Raw genomic sequence first — 12,911 nt, 5'->3', positions numbered from 1 at the left:
AGAAACATAGGTATACCTTTCCTTAACCTATTTTCTAAGTTAAGTTGTAGGGTCAGTATTGCCTCACGTGTTCCAAAATTTCTACGGAATCCAAACTGATCTTCCCCGAGGTCAGCTTCTACCAGTTTTTCCATTCGTCTGTAGAGAATACACGTTAGTATTTTGCATCCGTGACTTATTAAACTGATTGTTTGGTAATTTTCACATCTGTCAGCACCTGCTTTCTTTGGGATCAGGATTATTATATTCTTCTTGAAATCTGAGGGTATTTCACCTGTCTCATACATCTTGCTCACCAGATGGTAGAGTTTTGTCAGGGCTGGCTCTCCCAAGGCCGTCAGTAGTTCTAATGGAATGTTGTCAACTCCCGGGGCCTTGTTTCGACTCAGGTCTTTCAGTGCTCTGTCAAACTCTTCATGCAGTATTGTATCTCCTATTTCATCTTCATCTACTTCCTCTTCCATTTCCATAATATTGTCCTCAAGTACATTGCCCTTGTATAGGCCCTCTATATACTCCCTCCACCTTTCTGCTTTCCCTTCTTTGCTTAGAACTGGGTTTCCATATGAGCTCTTGACATTCCTGTAGGCAGTATCTATCTTACCCCTAGTGAGACAAGCCTCTACATCCTTACATTTGTCCTCTAGCCATCCCTGCTTAGCAATTTTGCACTTCCTGTCGATCTCATTTTTGAGACGTTTGTATTCCTTTTTGCCTGCTTCATTTACTGCATTTTTATATTTCCTCCTTTCATCAATTAAATTCAGTATTTCTTCTGTTACTCAAGGATTTCTACTAGCCCTCGTCTTTTTACCTACTAGGTCCTCTGGTGCCTTCACTACTTCACCTCTCAAAGCTACCCGTTCTTCTTCTACTGTATTTCTTTCCCCCATTCCTGTCAATTGTTCCCTTATGCTCTCCCTGAGGTACGGTAGCCAGAGGCCAGTTGTTTAATTACAAAGCTGGATTTCAAGCAGAATTCAGGCAAAAATCTTTCTCTCTATTTTTGATATCTTGTTAGTTTAATCTCAGCAGCTTCCTTGATACCACTACACCATTAATTGGAAGTATATGTGACATTATCTGTTTTGTATTTCATTGGATGACTGGTACTGTTGTGCCGGACTTCTTAGACATTGAGATGGCCAGTAAGAATGCAGTTAATTAGAACACTCTGAATAAGTAATACTTTTATTAATTACAAAAAAACTTACATTTGCTTGCCACACTTAGCAGTAGCTATGAAACTGCACACATGGAATTGCAGTTCAGAAAGACACTAAATGATATGTGATAAGTGGTTTATTCATCTCATTACGTACAATTTTCAAATCGTTTGATTTGATGTACAGGAGACATGTCAAGGTTTACAAAAGAAACTTTTTTTCACTTTTTTAAGAGAAATACAAAAGTTTACATTATATTTTACATTTCTAAGTTACAGCTACACATGTACATAAAATAATAAATGTAATACAATCCCTGTGTTCAGATTGTGAAGCTGTCCTCAATGAATTCATTGACAGAATAATAACACTTTTCCACCAGAAGAGTAAAGAGCAATCTTTTCAGTTAACCAATCTCCATTTTAAATATATTACTGCCTTTTATTTTATTGAAAATTTTTAACCCCATATACTCTGGCATTTGGGCATAAAGTTTTAAACGATGTGTTGGAAGTTTGAAGTTATCTCTGTGGCGAGTGCTGTAGTTGTGGTCAAAACGGAAATTGTCTAGTGTATGTTGATTTCTATATAGGAACACCACCATCTCATATATGTAAAGTGAGGGGATAGATAGTACTTTTAAATTTTTTAACAGTGGTCGACAGGATTCCCGTTTTTTTGCAACACACGTTTCTAATTACTTTCTTTTGTAATACTAGGAGCCTAGTGACATTTGCTGAATTTCCCCAGAAGATTATGCCATAACGAATAACTGACTCAAAGTAGCAGTGATAAACTATCTTTCTGGTATCCATGTTTGTGGCACCTTACAAAATACACATTGCAAATGCTAAGTTGTTCAGTTTATTTGCTAAGTAATCTATGTGTACCTTCCAATTTAAATTTTTGTCAAGATTTAGGCCTAAGAACTTCACGTCGTTTGCTTCTGTGATATCCTGATCATTGCAAGTTATCTTTATTTCACTCCTTTCTACTGATTTAGCTTCAAATTGCATCATTTTGGTTTTAGTTACATTTAGTTTTAGTCAGTTTTGATAGAACCAAGATTCAAGTTTTTCTAAAGTATTTTTGGCTTTTTCTGGAATATTTTCAGGTACCTCATTTTCAATTACAACTGATGTATCATCAGCAAATAAGACTGAATGAACATCAATAGCAAGTGGTAGGTCATTTACGTAAAAAAGAAACAGATAGGGACCCAATATCGAACCTTGTGGGACTCCTTGGGGAACTGTTTTCCAGTCTGATGAATAATTGGTTCTATTTTAAGTTAAAATTACTCTTTGTTTCCTACCTGACAGGTAAGAGCTAAACCATTTTAAAGCAGTGTCTCTGATTCCATACATCTGTAATTTGTGGAGGAGTAATGCATGGTTCACTGAATCAAAAGCTTTAGTCAGATCACAGAATATACCTGTGACCTTTCTACCCACCTTTCTACCTTTATCTAACGTGGAGCATATTTTTTGGATAAACTCATTTATAGCATTCACAGTGCTTTTACCCTGTTGGAATCCGAACTGGTTTTTAAAAATTATACCATTTACAGTAAGAAATTTATTAATTTGTTTTGCTGCAATCTTTTCAAACACTTTAGAGAAGACTGGCAAGAGACAGAGATAGGGCGGTAATTCCCCATATCTTCTGGCAATCCTTACTTGAATAGAGGTTTGATCTTACCATATTTCAATACTTCTGGAAAGCATCCCTGTTCAAAAGATTGATTTATAATAGTTGACAGTGGTTGGGAAATAATATCGTACACATACTTGATTACAGATGTTATTTCATCCCACCCATGTGAGGCTTTGTTTTTTAGAGACAATATTTCCTTTTCCACATCCCTTTGGGTGATTTTTTCAAATTGTTTAAAATATGTGTTTTCCAAATTTGTGATGCCCTGATAGAATGTCATATCCACATCCGATCGTACTACATTTAGGAAGAATTCATTGAAACAACTTGACATCTGAACAGGGTTTACTATAATTTCATTTTCATGTCTAATTTTCAAAATCTCATGAATTTTTACTTTGGCTCCTAGTTCAGACTGAACAACTGACCACACTGCTTTTGTCTTATTTCTGTGTTCTCGTATGAATTTATTATTTGCCATCTTTTAGCTGCCACTACAACTTTCCTAAATACAGCTTTATACTGTTTGACATAAATAACAAAATATGGATTTCTGTTTGATTTTAACTCATTGTGGAGCTCTCTCTTTCTGGCACTAGAGATTTTTATTGCTGTTGCAATGAGTGGGAAACTGATACAAGACCATAATGGCCATGCTCTGGCTTCATTACAGTCACTGGAAAACACAAGTTAGTAGACACTTGTTGACACAGTTCTGATAGCACTGGCACGTAGTCACTGTTCACAGGACACTGAAGTATCTTCACTCCCCAATGGTTGACATAGCTGTGTCATGGTGAGTAGGCAGCATAATGACGTTACTTTGACAGGAGCTTTCTGTAAGTGGGCAGGATCCGACCTTGAACAGAATTGCCCTCCTGGCCTCTGGCTACAGTACCTCAGGGCAGTGGCATATTGGAACTACAGGAGATATGGCTTCTTCCTAGTATCTCATTGGCACCTTGTAATACCACTTCGCTGCGCAGTATCTCTGCAGTGGTCAATGCTTCTTGTGCCGCTCTCAATACTCGACAACACTGCAGGTCCAAGTTCTACAACAGCACATTTGCCCAGCTGTAGCAAGGGTGTACAACCCTTATGCTGTATACAATAGTCTTCCACCAGCTTACTGGTTCCGCAGATAGGCACAACAGAAAGACTTTCAAACAAGTAAGCTTTCAGCCAAAAAGGCTTCATTGGAATTAGAAATAAAAAATAAAAGAACACCCCCCCCCACCACCACACACACACACACACCCACACAGTGTAGGGATTGGTGAAAGTAAAGTGCTGCTTGTGGGAGCATACAGGGACAAGGTGGAGGGAGAGAGGGTTGGCAACTGGGAGGTTACACAGCAAGGGGTCAGTGGAAGAGGGGATGTAAAAAGATCGTGGGTGTGCTTGTGGAATAGATGCTTGAGACCAGTCTGGAATAAGTGATGGTGGGAGGATGTATAGGAAAGTTCTTGTGTCCAGGTCTATTACAAGGATATGAGCCCTGAGGCAAGGTGCTGGGAGAAGGGGTTATGTAGGGATGGTCAAGGCTATTGTGTAGGTTCAGTGGTTGATTGAAAACCACTGAGGAAGGAGTGAGAAGGATAGTGGGTAGGACATTCCTCATTTCAGAGCATGACGGGAGGTAGTACAAAACCTGGCAGAGAATGTGATTCAGTTGCTCCAGTCCTGGGTGGTGCTGAGTCACGAGGCAAATGCTCCTCCGTGACTGGACGGTGAGACTTTGGGAGATTGGGGGGGGGGGGGGGGTGACTGGAGAGACAAGGCGTAGGAGATCTGTTTCTGTACAAGGTTGGGAGAATAATTATGGTCTGTGAAGGCCTCAGTGAGTTCCTCGCTACAGTTTGACAAGGGCTGCTCATCACTAAAGATGCGACAGTCGTGGTTGCTAGGCTGTAGGGAACAGACTTCTTGGTATTGAGTGAGTGGCAGTTGTTGAAGTACTGCTGACAGTTGGCAGGTTTGATATGGATGGAGGCACTGATGTAGCCATCTTTGAGAAGGAGGCCAACATCGAAGAAAAAGTCTTGTTGGGTTGAGGAAGATTGGTTGAAGTGTGAATGGCAGAGAAGGTGTTGAAGTTCTGGAGGAATGTGGATAGGTTGTCCTCACCCTTGATCTAGATTGCGAAGATACCATCAATGAATCTGAACCAGGTGAGGGGTTTGGGATTCTGGATGTTTATGAAGGATTCCTCTAATTGTACCGTGAATACATTGGCATAGGATGGTGCCCATCCCCAGATTTGTTTGTAGATTATGCCTCCAAAGGAGAAGTAATCAGAGGGTGAGGATAAAGTCGATCATGGCGGCTAGGAAGGAGGTTGTTGGTTTGGAATCCATCAGGTGTTGGGAAAGGTAGAGTTCATAGTGGTGAGGAGGTGGCTTCAATAGTGACAAGCAAGGCACCATGTGGTATAGGAACAGGAACTGTGGAGAGTCAGTGGAGGAAATGGCTCATATCTTTTATATAGCAGGGTACGTTGCAGATAATAATCTGAAGAGCACAGATTCTCTCATGGGGGCACAGTAACCAACCACAATGGGGCATCCTGGGTGGTTGGGTTTATGGACTTTAGGAAGCATGTAGAAGATAGGTGTGCAGAGTGAAGAGAGAGATGGACTCTGGTGCGAGCTACTGGGATGAGCCTTTGTATTTGAGGAGAGACTGGAGATCTTGCTGGATTTCTGGAATGGGATCACTATGGCAGGGTTTGTAGATGGATTAATCCTTGAAATTAAAAACAACAGTGATGGAGACTGTCAGCAGGTAGGATTATAAGGTCGGGATTGCAGTTCTGGATGCTGTACGTTGGTGGGAAGGTCTCTTACATGTATCCAACCTCCTTTGACGATTCTTAAACCAATATTGGTGATGATTCTACCAGGTGGATTCCTCTCATTTCCTCCCCCAATCCGTATTCATCTGTTATTTTTCCTTCTCTTCCTTTTCCTACTATCTAATTCCAGTGCCCCACCGCACATTTTTGTCTCCCTTCAGAATAATTTCTTTTATCTCAACAGCTTTGCAAACTTATACACCCTACCTTGGACCAATTCTACGCAGCCTATTAGCTCACCTACATACACATAACATTAGAATAAAAATGATGCATAATATCTGAAAAACTAGGAGGGTGAGGCAGATAACAGAATGCCTAAATAAATTTAAGGAAACTAACTTGACACATACACAAACTATTCTGGTTTAAGCTTTGACTGTTGACACATTACCTATTTGTACTTTTCTCTGTCTTGCCTCACAATCCAGTGTTTGTTTCTCCTCTCAACCTTTCTTCTAATTTCTTTCTCATGGGATATGTCATAAATGTTATGTAATAGAACTGATTCACATGCAAGTCAGCCTTCCTCCAGTTGTTTCTAGTTTACCAGGTGCTAAGCACATTCCCAACAATAAAAATGTTCTGATTTTGTCTGTCTTGTTGCGTGAGTCTCACTCCCACTGTTTCACTTCTGAAGCTGTTAAATAACAAAGAATTTATAATTTTGGAAACATCAAGTGAAACTTGGCTTGGTTAGCGCTGAAAAAAATCTATTTTGGTACAGGAACTGGTTTTATTGTAGCGAAGACCTTATTTAATCTATCTTACTGCTTTTAATTTCAGGAAAGCATCGATGTATGGGAGAGACTCTAGCAAAGTCAAACGTCTTCATATTTATGTCATCACTGCTACAGAACTTCAATTTTGAAGTGCCACCAAATCAAGTACCTCCATCCACTGATGCCATTGACGGTGTTACACCATCACCTCGTCCATACAGTGCTCTTGTCAAGTTGAGATCATGAACTCTGAGAACAGCTGAAGCACATTGTTGAATACTGTGAATGAATTAATTTTTTTCACAGAAAAGTCACTGCTAAAAAGTGTGTGCTGCAAAAAGCAAGCATTCTAAAATGAATGAATGCTGATTTATTTTTTTTTTTTTTTTTTTTTTTTTTTACAAAGTAATTTTATGTTGTAGCAAATGCTCTGTATATGAACTGGATATTGACCAAAAACTGATTATAGTATTTATTTTATGTAAGTCGCTGATTTACAACATTCTGTTACAGAGTATTTTTTATGCCACAGTTCTAAATAAAATATGTATGAATAGACATGTTCAACACGAATCAAAGAACAAGTATAACCATTTTTTTATATATAAGCTGAAGTACTGCTTCATTTTTGAATGCGATGACAGTAGTTTTTAAATATTTGTCAACACACAGTGTATTCGGAACTCTCACTCTCCTGTTTATTTATGGTGTTCTCCCAGCATAATAAGACTCTTTAGTTATGTTTAATTAGTCAAGATATACATCAAATTGATTTTGCTTACTCAAGCTTAGTTCTATTAACAAAAAATCTAATACTTTGCATAAAGCTGCTGCTTTCTCAGTTACTGAACAACAGCTGTTTAGCTTCCACTGTTGGCTTAGAGGCTACATGATGAAAATTATACTTATAGGACAATACTTAAGTATGTGCCACAACACAGCCTTCCTTACAATGAACATTGCTACCGCTTACACAGTTAACAGAAATCTTCAATTCTTGGTAACTTGAAGTGGCTTACATAAATTTTTAAACTTTATTTTGAATTTATGGGGATCTGCAATTTCTTACACTATGTCTGATACAAGCTCATTGCACACAAATCTAGTCAAGTCTTGCACTGTATTTGTATGAATCAAAATTCAACTGAAACTAATCTTGATTACCAGCACATGTTATTAGGGAATAAATATATTGGGAAATAAGTGTCACAGTTTTCAAGAAGCCTCTGCAAAAAATGTTGTTACCTCTTTTACATTACATTCTTACAGTGCACTTTTGTTAAATGAATGCTTTTTATGTTAGCTGCATTGCCCTACAAAATAGTTGCACGAGACAAGGAGGGAAGTCCAACACAATGATGAAGTCAACATAGTGAGTGTTACTACTAAGTGTTGAGCTGAGATTTGTGTGTATTGATTACATTTTAGTATATCCACAAGACCTCTTTGTTGTTTGAAATGCTCTGTACAAGATATGAAGGTCACTCCAAAAGAAATGCACACTATTTTTTTAAAAAAATATCCATCTTTTATTCTACATGTTTGAAAGTTTTACAGTGTGTAGATACATCCTTTAGGAACAATATTTTCATTTCTCTGCAGAATTTCCATCCCTCTCAACTGCCTTATGCCATTTTGGAACCAGCGCCTGTATACCCGCAAGGTAAAATTCCGGACCAATCTGTTGGAGCCACTGTTTGGCAGTGTGCACATGGGAGTCATCGTCTTGTTATGTTATGTTATGTGGTTTATTCATCTCATTACATACAATTTTCAAATCATTTGATTTGATGTACAGGAGACATGTCAAGGTTTACAAAAGAAACTTTTTTCACTTTTTTTTTAAGAGAAATACAAAAGTTTATATTATATTTTACATTTCTAAGTTACAGCTACACATGTACATAATATAATAAATGTATTACAATCCCTGTGTTCAGATTGTGAAGCTGTCCTCAATGAATTCATCGACAGAATAATAACACTTTTCCACCAGGAGAGTAAAGAGCAATCTTTTCAGTGAACCAATCTCCATTTTAAATATATTATTGCCTTTTATTTTATTGAAAATTTTTAACCCCATATACTCTGGAGTTTGGGCATAAAGTTTTAAACGATGTGTTGGAAGTTTGAAGTTATCTCTGTGGCGAGTGCTGTAGTTGTGGTCAAAACGGAAATTGTCTAGTGTATGTTGATTTCTATATAGGAACACCACCATCTCATATATGTAAAGTGAGGGGATAGATAGTACTTTTAAATTTTTTAACAGTGGTCGACAGGATTCCCGTTTTTTTTGCAACACACATGTTTCTAATTACTTTCTTTTGTAATACTAGGAGCCTAGTGACATTTGCTGAATTTCCCCAGAAGATTATGCCATAACGAATAACTGACTCAAAGTAGCAGTGATAAACTATCTTTCTGGTATCCATGTTTGTGGCACCTGACAAAATACACATTGCAAATGCTAAGTTGTTCAGTTTATTTGCTAAGTAATCTATGTGTATCTTCCAATTTAAATTTTTGTCAAGATTTAGGCCTAAGAACTTCACGTCGTTTGCTTCTGTGATATCCTGATCATTGCAAGTTATCTTTATTTCACTCCTTTCTACTGATTTAGCTTCAAATTGCATCATTTTGGTTTTAGTTACATTTAGTTTTAGTCAATTTTGATAGAACCAAGATTCAAGTTTTTCTAAAGTATTTTTGGCTTTTTCTGGAATATTTTCAGATACCTCATTTTCAATTAGAACTGATGTATCATCAGCAAATAAGACTGAATGAACATCAATAGCAAGTGGTAGGTCATTTACGTAAAAAAGAAACAGATATTGCTCCACGAAGAGAGAGTTTCAGTTTTCCTAAGAGATGATTGTCACATGGAGCCAGGTCAGGACTGTAAGGCAGGTGTTTCAGTGATGTCCATCCGAGTTTTGTGATCACTTCCACGGTTTTTTGACTGGCATGCGGCCATGCAACAGAAAAACATCCTGCTTTGGCCAATGTGGTCGAACACGACTCAGTCGAGCTTTAAGTTTCTTCAGTGTTGTCACATATGCGTTCGTTCACTGTGATGCGTCCGTCAGCAGTCACCAATTTGTTAACTCTCTGCACATTGTTTGGAGAGTGTGCAGTACGAGGCCTGCCGCTGCAAGGACAATCCTCAATATTGCCGTGCCCACTTTCATTACGTAACCTGCTTGCCCACCGACTAACTGTACTGCGATCGACAGCAGCATCTCCGTACACTTTTTCAACCTTTTGTGGATGTTTCCCACTGTCTCGTTTTCACAGCACTGGAATTCTACGACAGTACGTTGCTTCTGACGAACGTCAAATGTAGCAGCCATCTTGAAGACATGCAGTGACAGCGCCACTCACGGGAACAGGTTGAACTAAGTTTGAAAACAAGTGGGTAGGATGTATCTACACACTGTAAAACTTTCACACGTGCAGAATGAAAACTGTATTTTTACAAAAATAGTGTGCATTTCTTTTGGAGTGACCCACGTATTGAGAGAGAGAGAGAGAGAGAGAGAGAGAGAGAGAGAGAGAGAGAGAGAGAGAGAGAGAGAGAGACTGTTTACTGTGAATTAGTTTTAGTTCTATTCAACTATCAGCTGGGATATGTGTGACAACTTAAGACAGTGACAAACCATTTGAGGGAGGAAGATAATGTTAATTATCTAAATGAATGCAGCAAAATAAAAAAGATTATGGGATTCATCACGTTACATCACATTTCCAAATTTCATTTTATTTCCAGTATAGCCCTCTGATTTCTGATACGAACTTGAGATTACATTCACGCAAATTGTCACAACAATTTAGCATCCAACGCACAAGTTTAGTGGAAGAATAACAAAATACACCATTATGAGTTCTTGATGTACCAAGATTTCTTTTGGTAAATCATAAGAATTCTTAAAAGAATTTTTGATGAAAGTCAGAGGAAGTTAAAAAAAGTTACACTGAAAAAAATTCAAGCAGGATGCTACGTAAAGTCATTTTCTCAGTGCTTTTCAAGAAAACAGAGGAGTGAAATGTGCCTGGAGAGGTTAAATGCTTATCTATACTTATACATGGCACAACTGCATACTCAAGTCTGTTAGGAAGCATCCCTTGAGTCATTGATAGCCAGATGTGAATACTTGCTGCAAATATTCTCATAAGCAAAAGAATTACTACTTTATGATACTCATTTCCTTCTTTATTGTATTTTTCATGGTATAAAAATGTCTGATGGAGTAATTGTAATGCATTATATTTTGTTAGTAAGTACACTATTTGTTGCCACTGTGACAGTAAGTAATCATGAAAATTTGTGGCTAATAATTTCAATGTCATCTTTTCTGTCACAGTTAATCACTGAGATTTCAATTTAGTTTGTTGACATAGTAAAAACTTCTGACAATTTTTGCATATCTTGAAACATTTGTGGGGCCACTTACCTGTTACATTACATACTTCCCATATCAGTTCTATTCTGAGAGCAGTACCAAGTGCATATGCTAATAAAAATAATTTACTTCTACAATTAATGCAGTGTAACCTGTGATTGTACCTAAAATAATTGTGTAATGAATCGGTTCCTGAATGGTGTAAAGTGAAGATGGATCTTCCAAATTATTTGACCAAAAGACAAAAATGAAAAACACACGATATAAAATGAAACATTGTCATTATAGCTATTAAAATATATTTTTGAAAATCACCTGTAAGTTTTTTCTGGAGCAAGAAGCCATGTGTTAGATGACTGTGGCCTATTCAAATATGAGTAAAGATGACCTAGCATACAAGGGGATGGCACACTGAACTAACTAAGGGATTGCAACTTGCCTCCTTGGCTGCTAGATCCATCCTTTCGTTTTCCACAATACTCGTACTCTGGCACCCAGCGGAAAGACACACCCTTCCTCAGCCTTTGTAGTTGGAGGAGGGCATCCTTGACTATGTTATATATTGGGTACAAGCGTTGTAGAGAGACAATGGCACTCAGCGAAGTGGACCGTGTAATGGGACACCCACCTCTAACATTACATCTTTTTTTTAATAGAAGTAATTGGTACCAAAATACAGTAAAACTTGGTTAACATGTATCCGAAGGGACCTAAAAATCAGGAGTTCGTGTTAAAAAAATTTCATGTTAAGTGAAAAACACAGATTTTAATAAGTATACAAAGTGATTGTAAAATTACAAGTACTCACAAATTATGAACATTACTTTCTTGGAAAAAAATTAGGTCATGGTTCACTGACGATGATGGGAACCATAATATTTTGTGATTTCACAACAAATTGTAATGGTAGCGACTGCAAACCCAGCTGTAACGTCGGATGTTGAAGCGAACCGTTCTAAACAGTACAAGGCTGTAAATATCTCCTGACGGGTAGGTGGAATGGTATCTGTATTCTCTTCCTCTTCACTTTCTTCTGATGGCCCTTCTTGCACCTCGTTCACAGCTTTTGGCACATCCGAATCCACAGAAGCACATATGGCAGCATCGTCGTCTACACTAATGAATGCTTCGAAACGAATCCCAGGGTTCACAACGTCCTGCAGACCCGGCCATTCATCAGGTGAAGTGGCATCTTCTAACTCGTGGACATCTTAAGTGTTAATATGTCTCCAAGCTCTGTTAAAGCACTTCCCTATATGATGTGGCGATACTGAGTTCCAGGCTGCTGCGATGGCTTTTATTGCGACAAGCAGATTCCAATTTGGGGTTGCACTATTGTTTTCAGCAGCACGAATTGCAGCTCTTGCAAGTCGCTTACGATAAGTTCTTTTTGTGAGAGAGATTATGCCTTGGTCCAAAGGCTGAAGGTGGCTTGTGGGGTTGGGTGGAAAAAACTGAACCTTTATGTTGGATAGGTTCAGATCATGAACGTTATGGACAGTACATCTGTCCAGTGTAAGAAGAACATGTCTATTTTGAGCAACTATTCGACTGTTGAAACGAAGAAGCCACTTGCGAAATGATGTGCCATCGATCCAAGCTTTCTTGTGGTGGGAGTAGATGCAAGGTAAAGTGTCCATATTTATGTTATTAAAAAAACGTGGTTTCTTGGATTTACCGATAACCCAGGCACTAAACTTCTCACTGCCGTCAGCATTACAGCACAGTACAGAGTCACACGTTGTTTGCTTCGTGCTTCACCGTGACACTTATCAACTTTTATCCCCAGGGTGTGATTTGGAAAAAGATTGTAGAAAAATCCAGTTTCATCCATGTTAAACACATCACACGAGGCATACTTTTCCCTCTCTCGGTTGAATTCATGCAACCACCTGTTCGCACTTTCTTCATCAACTTTATTTACTTCACCACAAATTTGTACAGATGAAACTGAATGTCTCTTTTGGAACCAATACAACCAACCAGCAGAACAACGTAAGTCTTCGATGCCCATATCTTTAGCAATATCATTTGCTTTTGACTGAAGCACAGGGCCAGTTAAAGGTATGTTAGATGCACACATACGATTGAACCGGCCTCTATATCTTCATAC

At 38.3% G+C, this 12,911-nt stretch overlaps 1 protein-coding gene across 1 annotated transcript in view; it reads left to right on the top strand.

The window, feature by feature from the left end:
- LOC126259757 (probable cytochrome P450 303a1) overlaps window positions 1-6,774 on the top strand; it is a 148,076-nt gene extending 141,302 nt beyond the window's left edge. Inside the window, exon 10 of the mRNA XM_049956749.1 lies at window positions 6,463-6,774. Within this exon, the coding sequence (XP_049812706.1) occupies window positions 6,463-6,644 (182 nt within the window). The 3' untranslated portion in view covers window positions 6,645-6,774. The remainder of the gene's footprint in view (window positions 1-6,462) is intronic.
- The last annotated feature ends 6,137 nt before the right edge of the window (window positions 6,775-12,911 follow it).

The sequence above is a fragment of the Schistocerca nitens genome, chromosome 5 (genome assembly GCF_023898315.1).
Source record: "Schistocerca nitens isolate TAMUIC-IGC-003100 chromosome 5, iqSchNite1.1, whole genome shotgun sequence".
Taxonomy (NCBI): domain Eukaryota; kingdom Metazoa; phylum Arthropoda; class Insecta; order Orthoptera; family Acrididae; genus Schistocerca; species Schistocerca nitens.
Note: the sequence above shows the minus strand (reverse complement) of the source record. Positions and strands in the feature narration are given on the sequence as shown.